Source organism: Polypterus senegalus, chromosome 11 (assembly GCF_016835505.1).
Source record: "Polypterus senegalus isolate Bchr_013 chromosome 11, ASM1683550v1, whole genome shotgun sequence".
Classification (NCBI taxonomy): domain Eukaryota; kingdom Metazoa; phylum Chordata; class Cladistia; order Polypteriformes; family Polypteridae; genus Polypterus; species Polypterus senegalus.
Window position 1 is genome coordinate 27,205,583 of NC_053164.1, and position 27,163 is coordinate 27,232,745.

Here is a 27,163-nt window from a genome sequence, read left to right on the forward strand (position 1 = left end):
AGCTGCATTAATCATTCCTTCAGTTCTGCTCAAAGAGTTCAGATTATGTCTCATCAGATAAGACAATCTTTTTTCTCAAACTATCAGAATCCTTTAAATGCTGTTTGGAAAACTTGAAGTGGGCTGTCAAATATCTTTGACTGAAGAGTGCTTCTGGGATGATTGTCCTTCCAACTGGTTTTTCCATCTCAGCAGTGGTTTTCTGAAGTTTTGTTGGAATAATCATAGCTTTCTTAGTCACCTTCATAACCAATGTCCTTCTTTTCTGGTTATTCATTTTGGCAAGACAGCCAACTCTAGAAAATGTTCAAAGTTTCTTTTAGTTTACAATTATTTATTTCATTGGGCTCCTGGGAACCCTCAAAGCTTTAGATATAATTATACACCCTTGGCCTGATCCATGCCACCACATAATTTGATTGCAGAGGTCTGAAGAGATTTTCTTGGATTTCATATCTTGGTTTTTGTCCTAATGTGCAGGGTGAATTGTTGGACCTCATACAGAGGTGTGTGCCTTTATAACTAATATCCAATCAATTAAATCAAGTGCTCAACACATCTCAAAGAGACTTATAACAAACAGGGTGCATTTTACCACAATTTGGAGCCCCACAGCAAAGAGTCTGAATAGTTGCATGAAGAAGAAATTTCAGGTTTTTTTTTTGACACCCTTTCTGAAAAGATCTTTTGAACTAATTCATTTTAAGCTATTGAGCAGAGATTGATGGGAAAGTAAGAAAATTCAACAGTTAAAAATGATACCTACAACACAATACAATGTGCAGAAAGCTCAGGAGTCTGGATACTTTCTGAATCCACTGTATTTGATGAACATCATCTAAAAATGGAGCGTATCATCCTGTCGCCAAACCTGGACTTGTGCATAGTGTCTTTGTGGAACATACAGAAGTGTTGTTAAAAATGGGTAAACTCTGTCAAAACATATATTTTCATTCAAAGCTTACAAATGGATATACAGCAGAAACTGTTTGAGGAGAACAGCCCTGTGCATATTGTAGTTGTTTAAATATTAACAAGAGTTGTAACTCAACATAAGTTAATTCGTGGGTAAGTTTTTTTTCTTTCTTAAAGGAAAGAAACAACCCAGCAACAGAGTTCAATTCTAAGAACTTAATGACAACACTGATAAATCTTTTCGTCGCTGGAATTGATACAACAACTACCACTCTGTCATTTGGAATGATGGTTTTCATCAAGTATCCCAAAATACAAGGTAGGTAACTCAAATCAGATTAGATTGTATTTTACCTTTACTAAGCACAATCCTAAAATGGGACAGGAGAGAATTATTTTACAGCAATATTGCAAAAAGACCAAAGACTTACCTGGTGTATACAGAAAAGTGTTTATGTGTGTTTTTATTTTTTTCTGCTGGCTACATGAACAGTAATGTATAGTAATGTTAGCAGTTAAAATCTGGGCTGATCTTGATAAAAGCTGTTCGCTTGTAATCCCCATGCTGTCAGATAGAGCTTGAGCAGTTTTTAAAAGAAGGGGAAAATTTGCAGCATTCAGATGTGCAAACCTGATTGAGAAATAGACCTGTGCCCATTAACTTAAGGCTGTTATGGCTGCCAAAGGGGCATCTACTAAATACTCACTTGAAATGGGTGAATACTTACAGTATGTAATCAATCATTTTGTGTTTTATGTTCATTATTCATTTAGACCATTTTGCAGTGATTTGTTTTTCACATTAATAAAAAAATAAAATAATAATACTAATATTTAATTACATTTATACAGCATTCTTCTCACGGCTTAAAGCAGGAGGGGAAACACTTCAACCGCAACCAATGTTGATGGCTTCCATTATTGTGCCAATACACTCACCACATATTAGTTATTAGGTGGTGAAGGGGTGAGAAAGATAGCCAATTAGAAACAGGGGATGATTATGGGGTTAGAATGGATAGGTCCATGTTGGACAATTTAGCTTGGACATTGGGATACACCCTACTCTTTACAAAGGATGCCCAGTGGTCTTTAATAACCACAGAGTCAGGACCTCAGTTTTATGTCTGATCTGAAGGACACCATCATTTTTACAGCACAGTGTTCCTGTCACTGCACTAGGGCATTGGGATCCACTTTCAGACTACAGGGCTGGTGCATCCTGCTGGCCTCACCAACATCTCTTCCAGTATTGACCCAAAATTTTCCTAGATGGTTTTCCCATTTAAGTACTGGCAGGGCCCAAACATGCTTAGTACAGGTGGGTGACCTGTTCTCAAGTGCCGGTTGTATGGCGGCTGACATTGACATGAAAAAGTCTTTTTCTGTTGATCAGTGTGTCAAAAAAGGCAGATTAAATGCACTGTATTTCAATTTTGTATAACAAGGAAATATGAAAACTTAAGAGGAGGTGAATACTGGGAACTGCACCTGAAACTTCAAACTAAAATGTCACATTTAGAAGAACCGATGACTTTCCCAGGGCTGGTTCCCACTTTAAGCGTGCACTTCTGTCTAAATTACAACAGCTCATGAAGTGTATAATTAGGCTAGAAAGTGGATGGATAGAAATACATAATTAAACATCTAAATATTTGATTATCCAAATTATCCAAATGAAAAATAGAAAGGCCTTTTGGCTAGATTGCAACATGAGTACTTCAAACTCATTGAATCCATGAGACTTCTAGAGCTAAAACAGCTCTGTATTTTAATTCTCTTTCAGAAAAGGTTCATATGGAAATAGATGATGTGATTGGTCAAGAGCGCCCCCCATGCATGGAGGATCGCAAGAAGATGCCCTACACTGATGCTGTGATCCATGAAATCCAAAGATTTCTTGATATTGCTCCTTTGAATTTGCCTCATGCCACAACTAAGGACACGGTCTTCAGGGGCTACACCATACCACAGGTGAAAAACCCACCTATGTTTGCAGGAGCTTGCAACAAAATATGTGTTCTTTTTTTTGGAATTCAAACCTACAGTGCATAGGCATATCAGTACATATACGTGGTAGAATCTAAGACTGAACAATAAGTTGTAATAAGCATGTTGAGAAAATTTATGAGTAACATAAAACAGAGAAAACATTAAAAAATGCAGTGCAAAAATTACCTAAAATTATACATACTGTAAAAACAAGACCTTGAAACCTACCAGACAAGGACAGCACCTTACAAGATAAGCAGAAATGGTCACCATGCTGCCAGACAAATGAATAAAATGCCGTAAGGAACATAAGATAAATGACTTCATAGTGCCCTTTATTTTGATACATTGTACATTGTTATTTTAATTTGTTTATATTTGTATCACTTTTTCTGGTGATGTCATCATGGCACCATTTTCTATATCTATTTACTTGGGTACTGCCACTTCATTTGGTTGCTTTGATGTTGCATGTGCCACATGGCCTGAAACCTCATGGCTGTCCACATTAAACAATGTTTGAACTTTTAACAATTAAAGAAAAATCTACCAAAGAGACTAACACTTGAGCAAAAACCTAACAATCAAATGGTTTAGGATAAGGATTTTGGTTTCGACAGCTTCTGTCACTGTCAAGTGATCTTGTGAGTTTGTGTTAAGACCTTTGCAGCAGTAACACCTACTGATTTGCTTTCTCCTAAAATAAACAAATAACAAAACAGCTAAAAACCATTACAATCTCTGCAGATGACTAAAAATATTTCTGACTTCTTCAAAGAGGAAAAAAAAGCAGAATCTTGGCAAATACTGGCAGAATGTGTGACTCTAATAGGATCAAAATTTCCAGGATATTTCTTACAGGGGAAGAAGGGTAGCCGAATATTAGCAGGGAATGGCTTCCATGAAGGTATTCAGTTGGTTAGAGGGCATCATTAGAGATCCCTTGCATTATTTATTTATGGACCTTTTCGCTGTTGGAAAGGACATCTTTATCTTTAAGTGTTAGATGGGGCTTTAAACTACATGAAAATTGAGTTTTGGGCTTCTGTACCAAAGTTGTACCCCTCAGGAATGCATTATATTTATGTTGATAAACACATCATTTTTCCTATTTGAACATGACACCCTGGAAGTAGCACAACAACAAATCTGACAGAAATGGAGTCCTAGCCAGATATTCCACTGGTGGAAGCCAGAAAATTAGTGTGCACAGTGCAAAGATTGTCAATACTAAATAAGAGGTGAGAAGGTAGCGTTTGACTGTATTTGGGAGGAAAGAGGTCCAGCAACCCCACATTGTAGATAGAGTCCACTTAGAGGGACACTTAGATTTGTTATATTTTCTTTCATCTCTATACTTATGTTACTCACTATGTAGTTAAACTTTTTTGGATACAGTGGATTCTCCATGATTGACAGGACCCTGCTCAGTGCCCGTTGCACTGCCACAGACGTCAAACTGTCCAGCTCCGTGCCTACAATAGAGCCTGCCTCCCTCACTAGTTTGTCCAGGCATGAGGCATCCCTCTTCTTTATGCCGCCTCCCCAGCACAACACCAAGTAGAAGAAGGCACTCACCACAACCGTCTAATAGAACATCTGCAGCATCTTATTGCAGATGTTCAAGGACACCAGCCTTCTAAAGAAGTATAGTCGGCTCTGACCTCTCTTGCACAGAGCATCAGTATTGGCAGTCCAGTCCAATTTATCATCCAGCTGCACTCCCAGGTATTTATAGGTCTGCACCCTCTGCACACAGTCACCTCTGATGATCACAGGGTCCGTGAGGGGCCTGGGTCTGCTAAAAAACAAAGCCTTTCTAACTAAGCAACATTCATTTCTTAGACAACTTTAGTCATCAAAACCCAGTTAAAAATTTTAGGGAGTTGTCCATCCGTAGGAAATACTGCAGTATGCATGGACTGTTAGAAAGTGAAATGTTTTACTCTTTCAGGGAACCCCAGTGTTACCTTTGCTTCACTCTGTGCTCTTTGACAAGTCACAGTGGGAAACGCCATACACCTTCAATCCCAGACATTTTCTTGATGAGAAAGGTGGCTTCAAAACGAATCCGGCTTTCATGCCCTTTTCTACAGGTAAGAGTTCCACAACTATAGTTGTCCTTACTGAATCTCAAGGTCTGAATATTCATTGCTGCATGTCATAAGCATTAAACAAGTTATAACTTATTTCCATTCAAAAGAAAAGAAGAAAGTGTATTCTAGTACAGTTTAGTAAACATCAAGAAAGCCTTTATGTTTCTGTTTGTAATTGTCAATGTAGTTATAAATGCTTCCATGAAAATGTAAAATTTCCAGAAAAGTTTGCTGCTCTGGGTCAAACCTTTCCTCTATTGTATGTAAATCTTTTGGGAGAGGGAGCACAAGTGTATATACTGTATATATATACACTGTATTTAAATGAACAGAATTAATGAATACGGTCCAAAAAGCTTTTAAGATCATGAAACGGTTACTAATGCTATATATGGACTGTTATATATGTATTTTTAACAAGACCACCCCATTCTGTCATTGTAATGGCCACCTGGTACCAACGATAAGGATCAATTGTTTAAATCACTGGCCAAGAGCATCAATTGCTACAACTCAGTTTGATGTCAAAATATAATTCTCTTAGTGAATGTGACCTGATCCCTTATGCCTTCAGTTTAAGACCTATGAAGTTGGTAAATTGCACAATTTACTGTATAGTATAAGTTTCATATATAATCAGTTTGTATTGTCAAACAGTTTGGACTAAACATGTCCATTAATGCTGTTACTAAATTCAAATATCCATTAAACCAGAGTAAGCCAAGAAAGTATTTATAGTGTGTTTTTTTGGTGACCTTTGCTATCTTTGAGCAACACAGACACAGTGACTAAATGTCTCACTGACAGACACACTAACTATGTGTAGTACAGTTAGCCAGGTTTGGCACAGTGACTTTTTTTCAACCTCAATAACAAATTTTGGAATTAGCTGATGATGGCAAATTGATTGAGAGTATTGCCATGGTCGCACATTTGCCATTACATCACATTTTACTTGATTTCGTGTTTGCCTGAAATGTTGGTGCAGTGTGGGATTTTGTGGACAGATGCATCTGACATCAACCGGTTTTGGTGCAATAATTAAAAGTGGTGTTTTAATGCATTTATCATTAACCCAAATTGGCACATTGACAGAATTCAACGTTTTTTTACCCATATTTGCTTTTTCGTAAGTGCTGGCAGACTGTTATATTTTACTATTTGTTACATATCCTCCATTCATCACTGGTTGAAAAGTGACAACATGTAAAGTTTTTACCAAATCAACAAATAGACAGTGCAGATATACATGGGATAATCAAAGTCCAGAGTCTAATCTATTAAGAGAAATACCAGTTTATTTTTACACATAATCACTGTGAACTCTAATACACTATTTATAACATTAATAAATCTTTTCTGAGCTGCTCAAAATGTTTTGTCTTGAATCTGTTGTTTTGTAACCAACTTGACATCTTGACGTTACTATAATTGCATATCCCATGTAGACAGACTTTTAGACTATGGGACAGGTGAAGGTCACATTTGGCTAAATCTATACAGCAGGGTGCGTGTGGCATCTCTTCAGATCTACAGAGTAATGTCTACTTTGTAATGTCATTAAGCAGAGAAGGGATTGTTGACAGCATTCCTTGTTGCTTTTCCAAGACTGAATGCTGCAAATATTAAAGCAATTAATGTTGACTGGGTGTGTGGGCTTTTTTGAGTCATACAATCGATATGGATTTCAGAAGTCTATATGTTAGTCACCCAATACACGCAAAGCTTGCTCATTCCCAATTGTCCAGGTATTTTAAAAGGTGTCAATATTTCTGCTTCAAACCCATGACTAAGTACTGTGTTCCTGATTCCTATAGCACTTTGTGCAAGTCTGTTAGATTTAGATCATAGTGGACAACTTGAGTTGAGCAATTATTCTGAAAAGTTCAAGTACATTTATTTCAGTTTGGTGCATTGAATGTGGGGAGGGTCAACAAAGTCTGTATTTGAGGTCTATATTATAATAAATCTTTTCTGCCAAAGTGTCACATTTATTTCCTGACAATGTGCTCATCAAGTCCATGGCTGTTTCTGGATATATATTGTCTTAAATGCACTTCTCCTTAATTTCCACTAATGTCCATTAGTACACAAGTCATTGTTTTACATTCACTTTTATCGATGCCTTTCAGAATTTTGAAGACTTAAATTATATTCAACAGTATGCAGCATTCTCTGCCAAAGATTAAAGTAATTTAACTCCCTTAATCTTTCAGAGCAGGACATGCTCATCAGTCCAGAAATGCTCTTGGTCATTGTTCTCCACACGGCTTGTACTGCAGCAATATTTATTTATTTATTTATTTTATTGTTTAGTAAGTTCTGTTGAAATAATAAAGTTTCTGTACCATATCACAGAGACCACTTTTAAAAGAACAGTATAAAAAAAGGACTTGGTGAAAAAAAGAATACAGCTAGCAGACAAAATGTGAATTTACCTTTAGGAACAAATCCTCCTTCTTATATTCCATTATAGGGAACATTAGAATTAAGATCGGATCTCTTTTTTCTGCCAGCTCAAGAAACGTTCAATTCCCCTTGTTTTTAATGTTACTTTTTTTTTCTTGTATAGGGAAGCGAATCTGCGTAGGGGAGGCTCTGGCTCGGATGGAGTTGTTCCTGTTTTTTACCACTCTACTGCAGAAATTCACATTCTGGTCTAATGATGACCCCAAGAACATCAGTCTCGCTCCAAGTGCAAGTTCCTTTACAAATGTTCCTCGGATCTACAAGATTCTGTTCACTCCTCGTCACTGAAAGAGAAGAGGAAATGCTGTTATTGTCTTCATAAGAATTACTTATGAAAGCTTTGTAATCACTTCAGTTTTTATGATATACTGTTTCTCTCGTCTTGATAGCTAGTTGTGAAAGGTGTCAAGCTTTTTAGTACAACTCCCCACCCCAGAAATCCCCCTATTTTTGGCCCTCTACACCTAATGTTTAGGCCATTTTTCGATCATGACTTTTTCAGTGTCATGATAAAGAGTAAACCAATACATGTCTTTAGCAAAGATGATCAGAAGCACTTGGAAACTGTGTATGCCACATCAACTGATTCCCAGGGTGCACAACTTAATGTGGTATGAGGGATCAAAGTAAGTCCATTTCACCAAACTTTGAAAAAATAGGTATTGGTAATGCAGGCATTTGGATGGGGATCGGTAACAAAGGCACATGGAGAGTTGTTTAATGTTCTTTCAAGTTTGCTGATCATGATTATGACAATGTTTGTGATATTTGATTCTTCATCAGTGGTCCTAGGTCACTAAGAGCCCCTACTAGAAGGTGACACATCTCAAATATAATCATGTAGGATATTGTATTATCGGTTATGAATATGATGTTATTTTTAATTTTTGATCATTTACTAGGTAGCTTGTTCTCTATGGATCTCTATCAGACGGTGAAAAATTACAATTTTCTGTTGCAATCAAGAATACTTAGACTTTAAACATTTAAACTGATCCACACATTTTAATATTTTAAATATATGATGTAGCTATTCTTGTTTATTATGCATTTCTATCTGTTGAAATAAATCATTAAATTTCCTTTGAACAACCCTGAATTATTGTGGCTTTCGCCAATTCAGATGTTTCTCCAATTACAAGGTGACTGACATATTTCTTTCTACAAGTTCCAGCTTCCTGTTTGTTTTTAAAAGCAAAGTAGAAAACAAATATAGACTAATACATTTATGGAGGTTATATTAAACATTTTTGAATGATCACCTTGAGAACATACATACTGTAGATCTTTCAGAGTGACTGTACACAAAAGGTGTCAAACTGGGCAGTTTGTGCTAAAGATAAAATTTCATTTATCTATTCTGAGTCTGCAAACCATGAAACTCGGCATATCATTGTCTGCATGTCAACGTCCCTAGCTAGACATAGAAGTCTCCAACCCAGGCTTATTAGAAAAGAAAAGAAAACTCATTTTATGGATTTGATCATTTGTACTCTCTCTCTATCACTCTGTCACTGTGCCCAAAAGAAACAATTTCAATGTTTCTTTCTGAGACCTGTAAAATGAATTTACTTAATCTCTGAGCTCTAACTAAGATGTTTTATGTTGGTGATTGTACAATTGATGGAGAAAATCGATTATTTATTGATTTTTTGAGTGATGGAACAGCTGGACTACTTGAAACTTCTCCCAATTTTTTATTTTGTTTATTGTCAAGGCACAAATGGTGATGGATTGGAAAATAGTTTCTTGAGCCTGTTACATTTTTTGATACTAATGTTGGTATTTTTGATGCTTTTCGATATCTTGTCGTCATTATTAAAGTAGTATTACTTATTCATATACAGTATTAATCATTTACCATTCACCAAAATATAGTACCTAATTTTTCTAAGAATTTCTTATCATTCATAATAATTAGCTATGACAATTTTCTAATAGTATGTTATTTCAATTTTCATATAATCAATACGACTTCAAAGCAAGGGAATTTATGAACCTAGTTTATTTCTTTGGTCTCAGTCTGATATATTAAATTTAATATTATTTAAGTGAATTCAAATTGATGTGATTCAAATACTAGATACAGGCATTTCAGATCACTACTGTGTTTTCTTTTGCATAACATCTATGATTAAAACCAAACACATCTTTTAGGAGACATTATTATTATTTATGCAGTGACTGCCATCACATTTTCTCCTATTAATAGTTTGACAGAATTCAGTATTTTTTCTAATACAACTGGAATTGTAAATAGGTGGGCAATTTTAATACTAAGCTGATGGCCACAATTCACATAGTACCACCAGAAAAATGTGTTAAAGTATCCACTGCTACCACAGTTGCTTGGTAAATTACAGCAGTATGTACACTGCAGAGTGTACAGAGAATCAGAAAATGGAGAACCATCTAAATCAGCAGTACATTATGAAATTCTGAGAACTTACATAGTTAGATACAATGCATCAGTTCAATCTGTGACACCATTTTATTTCTTCAAAATGTTTTAATGACAATATATATATCCTTTTAGCCAATATATAGCCTTTTGATAACTTCAATCTAACTTAATTTAACTTAATCCTGATACTCTGCATGTTCAATTTCCTCATAATAATTACTCATGGTGGCTCTAAAATCCGTACTGACCCCTACTCTCTTTTTCCGTTTCTTTTTCCGGTTTCTTTGTGGTGGTGGCCTGCGCCACCTCCACCTACTCAAAGCTTCATGATGCTCCAACAATGTTGATGGATTAAAAGGCAGAATTCTACATGACCATCATCACCAATCCTTTCTGTGAGAACCCTAAATCCAAAGAGGACTGTTTCATTTATGTTAGGTAGAATGCCCAGAGGGGACTGGGCGGTCTCATGGTCTGGAATCCCTACAGATTTTATTTTTTCTCCAGCCGTCTGGAGTTTTTTTTGTTTTTTCTGTCCCTACTGGCCATTGGACCTTACTCTTATTTGATGTTAATTATTGTTGATTTATTTTGTTTTCTTATTGTGTCTTTTATTTTTCTATTCTTTATTATTTAAAGCACTTTGAGCTACTGTTTGTATGAAAATGTGCTATATAAATAAATGTTGTTGTTGTTGTTGATATCCAGAACCAGCCATGTACTTGATGAACACATTGAACAAGAAATAAATGTGACACTTTGGCAGAAAAAGTTATTATAATATAGACCTCAAATACAGACTTTGTTGACCCTCCCCACATTCATTGCACCAAACTGAAATAAATGTACTTGAACTTTTCAGAATAATTGCTCAACTCAAGCTGTCCACTATCTAAAATCTATCTAAATCTAACAGACTTCAAATAAGAGGAACTGATTAACCAATTATGCACTAATTATAGTTTATTGTTAATCAAACTTTCACATATTTACAGATTCTTTAAACTGTAGTAGCCATACCCTTTGCTTAAGAAACAACTTGGTGAGTACTTAAATAAAATGTCTATTTTTAAAGTACTAGTTCAGTTTAAGATCTAGTAATTGTATGGAAGTAGTTAAAGATTTAAGACTAAACGCTGATACTTCAGTATTGGATTAACCTTTCTCGTAGTGCTTTAAACTGGTTTCATGCACGGGAGCGATAAAATTCTTTGTAACTCTTGATGACTATATGTCAATAATGTACAGTATATTACATATGGTGTGTCTCAGTGATCAGTTCTAAGTCTTTTATTATTCTCACATTAAATACTTCCTTTATACCAGATTTCTAAATTTAAGGTTTAAACACTACACCCATGTAAAATAAATTTCACAAAGGTATACACATCTACAGTGGCAGCTGACCCTACTTTTCTAGCTTTTCTTTTTTTTCTTTTATTAATTTTATTGGAATCCATACAAAGCAATCAAGTTTTTACAAATAGAAAAATTAGGTTAAGAACAGATCGATCCCCAGCCCTGAGAGAGAGACCAAGCTAAATGGCGTAAAATTTAAGGCTTGTAAACATACCTAAATTAATAAATTCTCTGTGTTTCATGAACTTATTTTAAAATATTACTGATTAGATCCTGCCATGTTTTGAAAAAAGTCTGTACAGATCCTCTGAGTATTTGATTTTTTCCAATTTCAAATAATATAACACATCGGTTTCCCACTGACTTAAAAAAGGAGAGTTTGGGTTCTTCCAGTTTATCAGAATAAGTCTGCGTGCCAAGAGTGTAGTGAATGCAATCACAATTTGTTTGTCTTTCTCCACTTTAAACCCTCTGGAAGAACCCCAAACACAGCTGTTAATGGGTTAGGAGGGATTGTGAGTCCAAGGCTGTCTGAAGGTAATTAAAAATTTTGTCCAGAATAATGTTAATTTGGTGCAGACCCAGAACATGTGACCCAGTGAGGCTGGGACTTGGTTGCAACGTATGCAGGTTGGATCATGCCCTGGAAACATTTTGGAGAGTTTTAGTCGAGACATGTGCTCGATATATAATTTTGAGTTGTATAATTGTATGCTTTGCATATGGAGCTCGAGTGAATTCTCTGCATTGCTACTTTCCACTCCTTTTCTGATATATTAATTGAGAGATCTTTTCCCAGTGTCCTCTTGGATCTTTGAAAGGAGGGATTGTAAAATGATTTTATATATTGTAGAGATGGAGTCTAAGTCCTTGAAGATTGAGCAATATTTTTCCAGCATGGATGAGGGTGCAAGATGAGGAAAATCTGGAAGGTTCTGTTTAACAAAGTTCCTGATTTGAAGATAGTGAAAGAAATGTGTAGCTGGAATGTTAAATTTGGAATGTAATTGTTCATAGGATGCAAAGACGTTGTCTATATAAAGATCTCTAAGCAAGTTAATTCCAAATTTTTCCAGATATTAAAACTGCATATGTTTGTGAAGGTTGAAAGAGGTGGTTCTCTTGCAGAGGTGCCACAGATAGAAGCTTCTCCGTCTTAAAATGCTTTCTACATTGGTTCCAGATTCTAAGTGAGTGGAGCACAATTGGGTTATTTGTATATTGCCGATAACGTGTGTTTATTGGAGCACAGAGCAAGGAATACAAAGAAGTACTGCAGGATTTTACTTCTATTGCGGTCCAAGCCTGTGTATGTTCTTCTATTTGTGTCCAGGTTCTTATCGCCTGTATATTTGCTGCCCAGTAATAAAACTGGAAGTTAGGTAGAGCCATGCCGCCTTCTGCCTTTTGTCTTTGTAGGGTCGCTCTTTTGATGCGTGGATGTTTTGAATTCCAAATAAATGAGGTTATTGTTGAATCTAATTGCTTAAAGAATGATTTATTAATGTATATTGGATGTTTTGAAATAAAAAGGAGCTTAGGAAGAATATTCATCTTAACAGTGTTAATTCTTCCAGCTAGTGTGAGATGAAGGGTTGACCATCTATGCAAGTCTTGTTTAATTTTTTCCATGCAGACGCGAAATTTTGTTGATAAAGAGCTTTATGTTTACTTGTGATGTTTACCCGAGGTATTTAAACTGTTCTGCAATGATAAAAGGTAGGGTGTCTAATCTAATATTATATGCTTGAGAATTCACTGGAAAGAGTACACTTTTATTCAGATTAATTCTGAGACCAGAGATCTTTTGAAATTCTGTGAGTGCTGCTAAGACTGCAGGCACAGAATTTTCTGGGTCCGATATATACAGTACCATATCATCTGCATATAATGAGATTTTCTGTTCCAGTCCTTCTCTGCTAATCCCCTTTATCTGATCAGTATTTCGACAATGTATTGCCAGTGGTTCAATGGCAATGCAAACAGCAGCGGTGACAAGGGCATCCTTGTCTGTGCCACGCTCTAGTTTAAAGTAGTCTGAGCAAATGTTGTTGATGCAAACTGAAGCTTCTGGGTTAGTATACAGTAATTTAATCCATGCACAAATGTTGGGCCAAACCCAAACTTCTCCAAATAGTAAAAGGTATTTCCATTCAATCATGTCGAATGCTTTTTCTGCATCCAATGATAATAATATTTCTGGGGTGTTTGATTTAGTTGGTGAGTATATTACATTAAACAGGCGTCAAGATTTGAAGATAAGTGTCGGCCCCTAATAAATCCAGTTTGGTCTTGTGATATTACGAGGGAGCACTTTCTCCATCCTTCTAGCTATGATTTTAGAGAGTATTTTAACGTCGTTATTCAGAAGTGAAATTGGTCTGTATGATGCACATTGTAATAAGTCCTTATTTTGTTTTGGAAAACAGTGATTAGTGCTTGGCGAAAGGTTTGTGGAAGAGATTGGTTATCTCTGGCTTCTGTAAATGTTGCTAATAGGAGGGGAGCTAGCTGAGTGGAGAATTTCTTGTAAAATTCTGCAGGGTAGCCATCAGGGCCTGCTGCTTTCCAGCCTTGGAGTGACTTTATAGCATCTAGTAATTCTGATAATGCCAGAGGTTTATCAAGTTCCTCCACACTAAAAGCGTCTATTTGTGGTATCTGTAATGTATCCAGAAATGCATTAGATTGTATATTGTCTTCTTTAAACTCAGTAGTATATAGGGATTTATAGTAGTCTCTGAAAGTGTGCATTATATTTTTGTGTTCGATGATTTTATCTCCGTTCGTGTTAGTGATTACCGAGATTGCGTTGCGCACTTCTTGCTTGTGAATTTGTTGAGCTAAAAGCTTATTAGCTTTCTCTCCATGTTCATAATAATGATGTCTGGATTTGTAAATTAGTTGTTCAGTTTCTTTAGTTGTCAAGAGGTTTAATTCTGAATGTAGAGCCTGCCTCCTCCTATGTAGAGTCTCACTTGGTAGTCTGGCATGTTCTTCATCTATTTTAGTAATTTCGCTTTTTATCTCTGCTACTTTCTTGGCTTCGATTTATTTCTGTGGGAAAGATATGAGATAATCTGTCCTCTTAAGAAGGCCTTAAGAGTTTCCCAGAGTATTCCTGCAGAGATCTCGGGATGTATTTGTCTCTAGAAAGAATTTGATTTGTTTGGATATAAATTCAGTACAATTCTCGTCAGCTAATAGAAGCGGGTTGAGGCCATCTGTGGGGTGAGTGTATGGGGCTTAGTAATTTTAGCTCCAAGATCATAGGTGCATGGTCAGAAATAACAATAGCATCGTATTTGCAAGATTTAATCTTAGGCAAGAAGTTATTGTCTATAAAGAAGTAATCAATCCTTGAGTAGCAATGATGTACTGGTGAGTAGAAAGAATATGTTCTTGAATTTGGGTTTAAAAACCTCCAGGGATCTGATAAGTTGTGATCAGTTATAAACTTTGTAATTATCTTTGCGTGTTAGATGCGTTCCCCTGTGGAGGAAGTCCTATCTAAAAGTGGATTTAGAACACAATTAAAGTCCCCAGCCATTATAACTTTATGAGTGTTCAGATTGGGAATGGATGCAAATAAATTTTGTATAAATTCCTTATCATCAACATTAGGTGCATAAACATTTATCAAAATCATTTTACAGTTAGATAAGTCTCCCATGACCATTACATATCTCCCTTCAGGATCCAATACTACATCTGATGCTACAAATGGTACTGTTCTATGTATGAGAATTCCCACACCTCTAGTTTTCTTCGTAAAACTAGAATGGAACATTTGGCCAGTCCAGTCTTTTTGTAGCCGGAACTGATCCTTGCTTAGTAAGTGGGTTTCCTGTAAAAATACTATTTTAGCATTTAGACCTGTTAGGTGAGAAGTACTTTCTTTCTCTTTAATTCGTGATTCAGGCCTTTAACATTCCAGCTTACGAGGTTAACTGTCCCATCATGGAGACACTGATTCTGAGTTTTTGATGTTATTTTATAGTCTTAACTGGTAGTGAGACAGCTTCGGCCTTAATTTATTATTTCCCCTAGAGTTGTTGCCATTATTACGTTGGTAGTTATAATTATAAAGATTAATAGAATAGATTAGGTATAGATCAGGCCTGCTCTCTTTCTCTTTGACCCTGCCATTCCACAGTTTTGCCGGATACACGAGGTTGTATTTGACGCAGTCCCTTCCTCGTAACCCGCTGTTTGATGTTGTAAAAGGCTGCCCGTGTTTAGTGGCTGTTGCTGGAGTTAAAAGTCAGGGAAGATACAAATGTGGTTATTTTCAAATGTAATATCTTCCTTGTTTCTGAGGAGTGCCTCTAGCTTCTCTAACTAGCATTACAGAATGAAGAAGCAGTAAATTTCTTGAGCTAAACAAGGAAATAAACAGAAACTCTGCTGATATATGCTATATATACAGTGGTGTGAAAAACTATTTGCCCCCTTCCTGATTTCTTATTATTTGCATGTTTGTCACACAAAATGTTTCTGATCATCAAACACATTTAACCATTAGTCAAATATAACACAAGTAAACACAAAATGCAGTTTTTAAATGGTGGTTTTTATTATTTAGGGAGAAAAAAATCCAAACCTACATGGCCCTGTGTGAAAAGTAATTGCCCCCTATTTTAAAATAACCTGAGTTCAATTTCTGTAGCCACCCCCAGGCCTGATTACTGCCACACCTGTTTCAATCAAGAAATCACTTAAATAGGAGCTGCCTGACACAGAGAAGTAGACCAAAAGCACCTCAAAAGCTAGACATCATGCCAAGATCCAAAGAAATTCAGGAACAAATGAGAACAGAAGTAATTGAGATCTATCAGTCTGGTAAAGGTTATAAAGCCATTTCTAAAGCTTTGGGACTCCAGAGAGCTGTTGCTGGAGAGAAGTCAGGGAAGATACAAATGTGGTTATTTTCAAATGTAATATCTTCCTTGTTTCTGAGGAGTGCCTCTAGCTTCTCTAACTAGCATTACAGAATGAAGAAGCAGTAAATTTCTTGAGCTAAACAAGGAAATAAACAGAAACTCTGCTGATATATGCTATATATACAGTGGTGTGAAAAACTATTTGCCCCCTTCCTGATTTCTTATTCTTTTGCATGTTTGTCACACAAAATGTTTCTGATCATCAAACACATTTAACCATTAGTCAAATATAACACAAGTAAACACAAAATGCAGTTTTAAATGGTGGTTTTATTATTTAGGAGAAAAACCACAGTGAAAGCCATTATCCACAAATTGCAAAACATGAAACAGTGGTGAACCTTCCCAGGAGTGGCGGCCGACCAAAATTACCCCAAGAGCGTAGAGGCGACTCATCCGAGAGGTCACAAAAGACCCCAGGACAACGTCTAAAGAACTGCAGGCCTCACTTGCCTCAATTAAGGTCAGTGTTCACGACTCCACCATAAGAAAGAGACTGGGCAAAAACGGCCTGCATGGCAGATTTCCAAGACGCAAACCACTGTTAAGCAAAAGAACATTAGGGCTCGTCTCAATTTTGCTAAGAAACATCTTAATGATTGCCAAGACTTTTGGGAAAATACCTTGTGGACTGATGAGACAAAAGTTGAACTTTTGGAAGGCAAATGTCCCGTTACATCTGGCGTAAAAGGAACACAGCATTTCAGAAAAAGAACATCATACCAGCAGTAAAATATGGTGGTGGTAGTGTGATGGTCTGGGGTTGTTTTGCTGCTTCAGGACCTGGAAGGCTTGCTGTGATAGATGGAACCATGAACTCTACTGTCTACCAAAAATCCTGAAGGAGAATGTCCGCCATCTGTTCGTCAACTCAAGCTGAAGCGATCTTGGGTGCTGCAACAGGACAATGACCCAAAACACACCAGCAAATCCACCTCTGAATGGCTGAAGAAAAACAAAATGAAGACTTGAGTGGCCTAGTCAAAGTCCTGACCTGAATCCAATTGAGATGCTATGGCATGACCTTAAAAAGGCGGTTCATGCTAGAAAACCCTCAAATAAAGCTGAATTACAACAATTCTGCAAAGATGAGTGGGCCAAAATTCCTCCAGAGCGCTGTAAAAGACTCATTGCAGTTATTGCTGCTAAGGGTGGCCCAACCAGTTATTAGGTTCAGGGGGCAATTACTTTTTCACACAGGGCCATGTAGGTTTGGATTTTTTTTTCTCCCTAAATAATAAAAACCATCATTTAAAAACTGTATTTTGTGTTTACTTGTGTTATATTTGACTAATGGTTAAATGTGTTTGATGATCAGAAACATTTTGTGTGACAAACATGCAAAAGAATAAGAAATCAGGAATGGGGCAAATAGTTTTTCACACCACTGTATATATATATATATATATATATCTGGGGATTCTACCCCATATAGTGTCAGTTTTGCAAAAAATGATAACTCACATAATGAGTAATCACAAAACACTGATTCATAACATAGTCTAAAATATAAGAAATGTGCTCCGGCTTTAGAAAAAAAATAATATTAAATTAAAGAGTAATAAAAAATGCATGTAAAAACAGACAACAACTTTGTATAATGTTAATGTTTACCCCCCTGGGTGGAACTGAAGAGTCGTATAGTGTGGGGGAGGAACGATCTCCTCAGTCTGTCAGTGGAGCAGGTCAGTGACAGCAGTCTGCTGCTGAAGCTGCTCCTCTGTCTGGAGATGATCCTGTTCAGTGGATGCAGTGGATTCTCCATGATTGACAGGAGCCTGCTCAGCACCCATTGCTTTGCCACGGATGTCAAACTGTCCAGCTCCATGCCTACAATAGAGCCTACCTTCCTCACTAGTTTGTCCAGGTGTAAGGCATCCTTCTTCTTTATGCTGCCTCCCCAGCACACCACTGCGTAGAAGACGGCACTCGCCACAACCAACAAGATAGAACATCTGCAGCATCTTATTGCAGATGTTGAAGGACACCAGCCTTCCAAGGAAGTATAGTCGGCTCTGTCCTCTCTTGCACAGCACATCAGTATTAGCAGTCCAGTCCAATTTATCATCCAGCTACACTCCCAGGTATTTATAGGTCTGCACCCACTGCACACAGTCACCTCTAATGATCACAGGGTCCATGAGGGCCCTAGACCTCCTAAAATCCACCACTAGCTCCTTTGTTTTGCTGGTGTTCAGTTGTAGGTGGTTTGATTCTCACCATTTAGCAAAGTCCTTGATTAGGTTCCTATATTCCTCACACTCCTGATACAGCCCACGATAGGAGTGTCATCAGCGAACTTTTGCACGTGGCAGTACTCCGAGTTTTATTGGAAGTCCGATGTATATAGGCTGAATAGGACCGGAGAAAGTACAGTTCCCTGCAGTGCTCCTGTGTTGCTGACCACAATGTCAGACCGGTAGTTCCCGAGATGCACATACTGAAGTCTGTCCGATCAGTGTTGCAATAATTGTGATGCTCTTTGCATGAAAAAAATGTGTTCCATTAAAATTTCACTTTTTCTATAATTGTGGCGTCTACTTAAAGTGCAGCAAAAAGTATTTGGCGTCCAGGGATGCATTAACACCCAAGTATGTAGCAGTTTAACGGTTGCCAAAACAAGATGCTGCCAAAACGAGTTGCACCATCTAAGGTTTCTGGCAATGAAAATGCACTTTCATGAATTACAGTACTTATGGCGGTAATATCGGTATTTTACATTCTAGCACTGCAGGAGACATAGCAGTACAGTATACAGGTTTACCTTTACATTCTTTATTTTTAATTAATGTATTAAGCTGAGTTTGTGGGGGCATATTTAGGGTTTAAACTATGAAAATAGGCATTTTTTTAACCACATCCAAAATTCACGTTTTTTCACAATTCGTGGGTGCTCTTGGAACATAATCCCTGCGAATTTTGAGGGTGTACTGTAATACATTAAAATCATTAGTTATTCTGGTTAAAAAAAGGTCCTACAGTAAACTAAGACCATAAGTCACTTTAAGAGGCACATTCGGACTGTTATGGTGGTAAAAACTAATAATAATCTTCTAATAATAACCAAGAGCCTAATGCATAACGCTGTGCATAGAATTCACAGTAAAACATGGCATATGGACAAAAGCGGAAATGTGTATACGCACAAAAAAAATCCAGATGCATGAATCTATGCGTAAACCAACTTCCACATTCTTCCACTCTATAAATCCCGGTCAGCATGAAAAGTAACGCACATGCACGCTCCTAATGTCCCACCCCATCTCCTCCCGAAATTACACCTCTTTGAATATGCAAATCAATATAAATAGCCCTTAAGTTCAGTGTTCTGTGAAAAGACAATGGCAAACGCATAGGGGAAAATAGAAGAATTTCAGCGAATACCAAGTGGAGGCAAGGAAAAACATACTATTTGTTGGTTTAAGCAGTGGTATAAACAACAAAATGAAGTTGATTGAGTGACATAGAGTGCTGGAGAAACTCGAAAGCTCAAGTTCATAAGTCTCACAGTGCCCGAAATAAAAAAGAAGTGGTCAGATATCAAAGTCGCCGTGAAAAAGCGAGTCATAGCATATGAGGGTTAAGAGAAAAGAAAAAAAAAATAGGGACACTGGGAAAAAATGCTCGAAATTTCAACTTTAATCTCAAAATTACCACTTTAATCACATCATTTATTTTATCATTAAAGTAGAACGCCATAAACTTCATCTTAAAATCTTCATTTACTAGTTTCTCAAATCCCTTTGTAACTGAAGTAGCACATTAAATGCATTGCTTTGTATGTGCTCTTCTATGTGTTTGAATCACTATGTCTTCTTAAAAGGGCTTTCTCTTCCTCCGGCCGGACACAGAATACATTATATTCATTATATCACAGCTCGCTGAACAATCTGGTTACTAAGATGTATACTTGATATTATTTTCATGATGATAGAAATTAAAGCATGTATTAAACATGGGAACACAGTGGCACAGTGATAATGATGAACTGGCGCCCTGTCAAGAGAGTGTTCCTGCCTCCAGCAAGATGCTTGCTGCGCCATGCGCGACCTTTAATGGAATAATTTATTGCAGCAGTACTGTCTCTCCCAATGTACTAATTCCCATTTCTTGTCCTTACTTTTCTTTCTCCAAGTAACTATCCAATCGCCACGCAATCAGCTCTGTAATAAACGTACAGCCATCTGTAAGCTGAGAATGCCAATTCTTCAAAACTGTTAAGGAACATTGAAATATCTTCATAAAACATGTTTAATTATTCTATCCATCTATCAATTCGGGGTCGCACCAGTCCCAGCAAGCATACAGCACGAGGCAGGAACAATCCCTGAATGGGTCACCAGCTCGCCGCTAATGCTGTGACACCATGTCTTCACATGTTTAATTATTTACAATACATATTATTTAATCCATCCATTTTCCAACCTCTTAAATACAAACACAGGGTCACGGGCGTCTGCTGGAGCCAATTCCAGTCAACACAGGGCACAAGGCAGGAACCAATCCCAGGCAGGGTGCCAACTCACCACACGACACACACACCCATACTAGGAACAATTTAGAATCGCCAATCCAATGTCTTTGGACTGTGGGAGGAAACCAGAGTACCCGGAGGAAACCCACGCAGACAAGGGGAGAATATGCAAACTCCATGGAGGGAGGACCCAGGAAGTGAACCCAGGTCTCCTAACTGCGAGGCAACAGTGCTACCACTGCACCACCGTGCCGCCCTATGTTATTTAAATGATGTTAAAATTTTATCTGTACAATGTAATAAACATACTTTGCTGAATTCATCCATCCATCCATCCATCATCCAACTCGCTATATCCTAACTACAGGGTCACAGGGGTCTGCTGGAGCCAATCCCAGCCAACACATGGCACAAGGCCATCCCACCGCAGACTTTGCTAAATTTTATCGTAAAAATTATATCGTTATCATATGCAAATACATGCTTTATAAAGTGGCTCAGGTTGTGCAATATTATAACTGTATCTCAAGTTTACAGTGAGGTAATTGGACTTATAGGTACAAATAGTTCTACCAGGAACAATTGATGGACTGATTGAGTATGTTTATAGATCTTGGGATGAAACTGTTTCTGAAGTGCAAGGTCCATACAAGAAAGGCTTTGAAGCGTTTGCTGTATGGAAACAGTGCAAATAGACTGTGTGCATGGCTGAGGCTGCATGTGGTAGATGCTGTATAAAGATAATTCGCTTTCTGATCACCTGCTGTAGAGTTGTGATTCCATACTACGATACAGTGGGATAAATACTCCGAGTGGTGCAGTGAGAGTAACAACGCTAAAGCAGCTATGGTATTTGGAATAGTCTGGCCATTCCGTGGACTATTATATTGTTACAGGTTCATTACAACCAGATGCCTCAAACTAATAAATGATATGCAGTTAATTTCAGTGTATTTGATAAAGCCACGTTAGGGATGTAGATCTAAAAAGCAAAGGAAACCACATTGGAACAACAGCACTGCTTTGACGCTGGGTGCTGCCAATTTGCAAAACTGAGAGTAGAATTTGCACATGACAGGGATTGAGGTGGCGTGAAAACTAAAATGGCAAGTTTAGTTTTCATACATCGTGATGTGAGCATGGAAAAGGGCATACTCAACATTTTTGTGTTTACATACCGTTTAATAATTCTTTGCATTTATATAGCACTTTTCTCACTACTCAAAGTGCTCAGCAATTGCAGGTTAAGGGCCTTGCTCAATGGCCCAACAGAGCAGAGTCCCTATTGGCATTTACAGGATTCGAACTGGCAACCTTCTGACTGTCAGTGCAAATCCCTAGCCTCAGAGGCACCACTCCGTCATGTATACATGAGGCCCCAGGAGACATTCTCAGTTATATACATAGCATTTAGCTCAGGTCGAGACAGTGCATAGATTTCCCCTTTAGGCAAAGGTGCTCTTAATAATAACACAATAGTACACTGATAGCTAAAATGACAAGTCAAAACTAGAGCTTTCCTTTTACTAAATGTATCTTTAAAACCTGTGCATTCATTAGGAAGTACTGAGATGGTGTTAAAATAAAAAAGGAAAAATGATTTAATTTACTGATTTTTTTTCTTTTCCCAAATAATAATTGCAGTCATGGAAATTCTAAAATCACTTAGGGAAAAGGGAATTGAACAATATAAAAGTTTTTTTGTTCTTTATAGTGGTTCTGGGGCCGTCAGACTGTTGTAATACACAGCACATGCAACAGCACTTTTACCACTATTTCATTGATGTCTTTGAATGCCAATGTGTAATCTGATGCTACAAAAAGATTTTTTTCTTGCGACAGGTTATATTTATTTTTAACACATGCAATGGGCTCTCTGCACACGCAGCAAAAATGTATATGTTTAATAGGGGTCCTTTTAGGAGGCTGATCAACTGATGACAGTTTATTATAATCATATTGGAGATGGCTGACAAGATCTCCTCTACTATTAGCAGAATCACCACACCCTACTTTGAGCACCACATTCATGAGTATTAGATTGGTTTAGAAATCTGTCACTCAGAGAGTCGTCTAATTGTTCCCACAAAGTTTAAACAGAATTCACTCATGGTTGATTCAGTGAGACTATCCTTACACAGTACCATGAATGCGCCAGTGTGGCGACCGCCAAACACAAATAGAAAGAGGCAAAAGTAAAATGAAAGAGACAGCACACAATTAATCAATGATCAACAAAATTTGAAAAATAACATAATATAAATATCATAAAAATGTAAAATAATGTGAACAATTAGAATAATATCAACAACAAAACCACAAAAAAAATCAATAAAACACATGTCAGTACATAACACTGGACTTGCTCATAAGAGTACTGACTATTCCAGATGTGACCTTTGCCTGTCAATAAAACCCCGATCCATCTTGTGATTTCATTCTTACTTGAATGCTACTGTCACCTAGCAGTGTCAGCACACTAGGTATAATTTAAACATTGCCAAGATTTTTACATCAACTACACGATACTGTTGATCCAAATTCTCATGATGTGATATGTTTTTCTAAATGGTAGAGATTCGAACATAGTAAACAGGGACTGTAGCCTTGAGACAAATGGCATTCGATCAATTAGGTGAACTTTCATGAAAGGGTAAAACAGAAGTCATCATCAAAAAAGCAACCTGAAATTCACATCTACTGATACGTTTCTGTGATTTGTACCCTTTGGTATCTACAGAACATACTGTTCTTTATTTTGGCAGAACATTTCCTGGCTTGATTGAACCTGTTATAATGTACCTTGATATTTTCTATTATTTTAACATTTGCGTCATTTGTGCTGTAACATTGATAGTACAAAGTACTGTGGAAAAATAAATATTGTCGGATTATATAACCCATTTTTCCTCAATCTAGTGAAAAAATGCAGCATGTTCTGGTAGCATCAGTTTTGTAGTACAAAACTATCTTGGATTGGATGCCAGTACATTACAGGGCATATTCCTGCATATACTCATGTTGGGGCAAATTATAGTCATCCATTAAGTTCATGTTCTTTTCTGACAGAAATGAAAGGGAATCTTTTTTACACTGTTAAATGACAGAAACAAAAACTCTAAGGAGAGAAGGTTCAAAATCTGAGTTTCAGGTGAAAAGTCTGAGGCCAAAACAAATTTGAGTCAAAAAATATCTCCCAAAATACACAATCATATACTTTGTTCATGAAATCATTTTAAGTCAGTACTGGACTGCCAAATTTTTAGCACAATATCCAGGAATTTTTATCAAAAAATATAAAATGCCAGCTGCCAAAGTAAAAAAAAAAACAAAAAACAAGGAAAATAGCAACGGCCAAATGTCATCAAAATCATGTTTAAAGATATTAGCAATGCCTGAATGTACAATCATCAAAAAAACATCAGAATCTTTATATTTTTCATGTGCCAAAATCTTAAAGCCATAGCAGCACCCCAGCAGATACATTGCAGGATTTTAGTTCTCATAAGAAAGTTTATTATTGGAGATTTACTACAGAAGAAATTTGGATACATATTGCAATGGCCATCTTCGGGGGGATTCTTTAAGTGGGGATGTCATGGAGACCATGCAGTCTCCTGCTCAATTTTCCTATTTCCATGTGGATCAATATACTCTCATTTACCTTATTCATTGCCTAGATGTTCATGCTTCTGGCTCCACTTTCCCCCGACTCCATGAGCTTATCCAAAATAGGATCTTTAAGAAGACCCACTTTTTTTTTTTTATTATTAATTTTATTACAATCCATACAAAGCAATCAAGTTTTTACAAAGAGAAAAATTAAGTTAAGAACAGATCGATCCCCACCCCTGAGAGAGAGAGCAAGCCAAATGGCGTTAAATTTAAGGCTTGTAAACATACCTAAATTAATAAATTCTCTGTGCTTTATGAACTTATTTTAAAATATTACTGATTAGATCCTGCCATGTTTTGAAAAAAAGTCTATACGGATCCTCTAACTGAGTATTTGATTTTTTCCAATTTCAAATAATATAACACATCAGTTTCCCACTGACTTAAAAGAGGAGAGTTTGGGTTCTTCCAGTTTATCAGAATAAGTCTGCGTGCCAAGAGTGTAGTGAATGCAATCACAATTTGTTTGTCTTCTCCACTTTAAACCCTCTGGAAGAACCCCAAACACAGCTGTTAATGGGTTAGGAGGGATTGTGAGTCCAAGGCTGTCTGAAGGTAATTAAAAATGTTTGTCTAGAATAATATTAATTTGGTGCAGGACCAGAACATGTGACCCAGTGAGGCTGGGACTTTGTTGCAACGTTCGCAGGTTGGATCATGCCCTGGAAACATTTTGGAGAGTTTTAGTCGAGACAGATGTGCTCGATATATAATTTTGAGTTGTATAATTGTATGCTTTGCGCATATGGAGCTCGAGTGAATTCTCTGCATTGCTACTTTCCACTCCTTTTCTGATATATTAATTGAAAGATCATTTTCCCAGTGTCCTCTTGGATCTTTGAAAGGGAGGGATTGTAAAATGATTTTATATATTGTAGAGATGGAGTCTAAGTCCTTAAGATTGAGCAATATTTTTCCAGCATGGATGAGGGTGCAAGATGAGGAAAATCTGGAAGGTTCTGTTTAACAAAGTTCCTGATTTGAAGATAGTGAAAGAAATGTGTAGCTGGAATGTTAAATTTGGAATGTAATTGTTCATAGGATGCAAAGACGTTGTCTATATAAAGATCTCTAAGCAAGTTAATTCCAAATTTTTTCCAGATATTAAAAACTGCATATGTTTGTGAAGGTTGAAAGAGGTGGTTCTCTTGCAGGGTGCCACAGATAGAAGCTTCTCCGTCTTAAAATGCTTTCTACATTGGTTCCAGATTCTAAGTGAGTGGAGCACAATTGGGTTATTTGTATATTGCCGATAACGTGTGTTTATTGGAGCACAGAGCAAGGAATACAAAGAAGTACTGCAGGATTTTACTTCTATTGCGTACCAAGCCTGTGTATGTTCTTCTATTTGTGTCCAGGTTCTTATCGCCTGTATATTTGCTGCCCAGTAATAAAACTGGAAGTTAGGTAGAGCCATGCGCCTTCTGCCTTTTGTCTTTGTAGGGTCGCTCTTTTGATGCGTGGATGTTTTGAATTCCAAATAAATGAGGTTATTGTTGAATCTAATTGCCTAAAAATGATTTATTAATGTATATTGGGATATTTTGAAATAAAAAGGAGCTTAGGAAGAATATTCATCTTAACAGTGTTAATTCTTCCAGCTAGTGTGAGATGAAGGGTTGACCATCTATGCAAGTCTTGTTTAATTTTTTCCATGCAGACCGCGAAATTTTGTTGATATAGAGCTTTATGTTTACTTGTGATGATTACCCTAGGTATTTAAACTGTTCTGCAATGATAAAAGGTAGGGTATCTAATCTAATATTATATGCTTGAGAATTCACTGGAAAGAGTACACTTTTATTCAGATTAATTCTGAGACCAGAGATCTTTTGAAATTCTGTGAGTGCTGCTAAGACTGCAGGCACAGAATTTTCTGGGTCCGAAATATACAGTACCATATCATCTGCATATAATGAGATTTTCTGTTCCAGTCCTTCTCTGCTAATCCCCTTTATCTGATCAGTATTTCGACAATGTATTGCCAGTGGTTCAATGGCAATGCAAACAGCAGCGGTGACAAGGGCATCCTTGTCTAGTGCCACATTCTAGTTTAAAGTAGTCTGAGCAAATGTTGTTGATGCAAACTGAAGCTTCTGGGTTAGTATACAGTAATTTAATCCATGCACAAATGTTTGGGCCAAACTCAAACTTGTCCAATATAGTAAAAAGGTATTTCCATTCAATTATGTCGAATGCTTTTCTGCATCCAATGATAATAATATTTCTGGGGTGTTTGATTTAGTTGGTGAGTATATTACATTAAACAGGCATCGAAGATTTGAAGATAAGTGTCGGCCCCTAATAAATCCAGTTTGGTCTTGTGATATTACAGAGGGGAGCACTTTCTCCATCCTTCTAGCTATGATTTTAGAGAGTATTTTAACATCGTTATTCAGAAGTGAAATTGGTCTGTATGATGCACATTGTAATAAGTCCTTATTTTGTTTTGGAAAGACAGTGATTAGTGCTTGGCGAAAGGTTTGTGGAAGAGATTGGTTATCTCTGGCTTCTGTAAATGTTGCTAATAGGAGGGGAGCTAGCTGAGCGGAGAATTTCTTGTAAAATTCTGCAGGGTAGCCATCAGGGCCTGCTGCTTTCCCCTTGGAGTGACTTTATAGCATCTAGTAATTCTGATAATGCCAGAGGTTTATCAAGTTCCTCCACACTAGAAGCGTCTATTTGTGGTATCTGTAATGTATCCAGAAATGCATTAGATTGTTTATTTTCTTCCTTAAACTCAGTATGTGAATTTCCCCTTGGGATTAATAAAGTATCTATCTATCTATCTATCTATCTATCTATCTAGTATATAGGGATTTATAGTAGTCTCTGA

General features: G+C 37.0%; 1 protein-coding gene across 1 annotated transcript in view; it reads left to right on the forward strand.

Moving 5' to 3' along the window:
• LOC120539728 (cytochrome P450 2C11-like) overlaps window positions 1-27,163 on the forward strand; it is an 82,663-nt gene that overhangs the window by 20,302 nt on the left and 35,198 nt on the right. Inside the window, exons 6-9 of the mRNA XM_039770111.1 lie at window positions 1,093-1,234; window positions 2,702-2,889; window positions 4,862-5,003; window positions 7,576-7,752. Of these exons, the coding sequence (XP_039626045.1) occupies window positions 1,093-1,234; window positions 2,702-2,889; window positions 4,862-5,003; window positions 7,576-7,752 (649 nt within the window). The remainder of the gene's footprint in view (window positions 1-1,092; window positions 1,235-2,701; window positions 2,890-4,861; window positions 5,004-7,575; window positions 7,753-27,163) is intronic.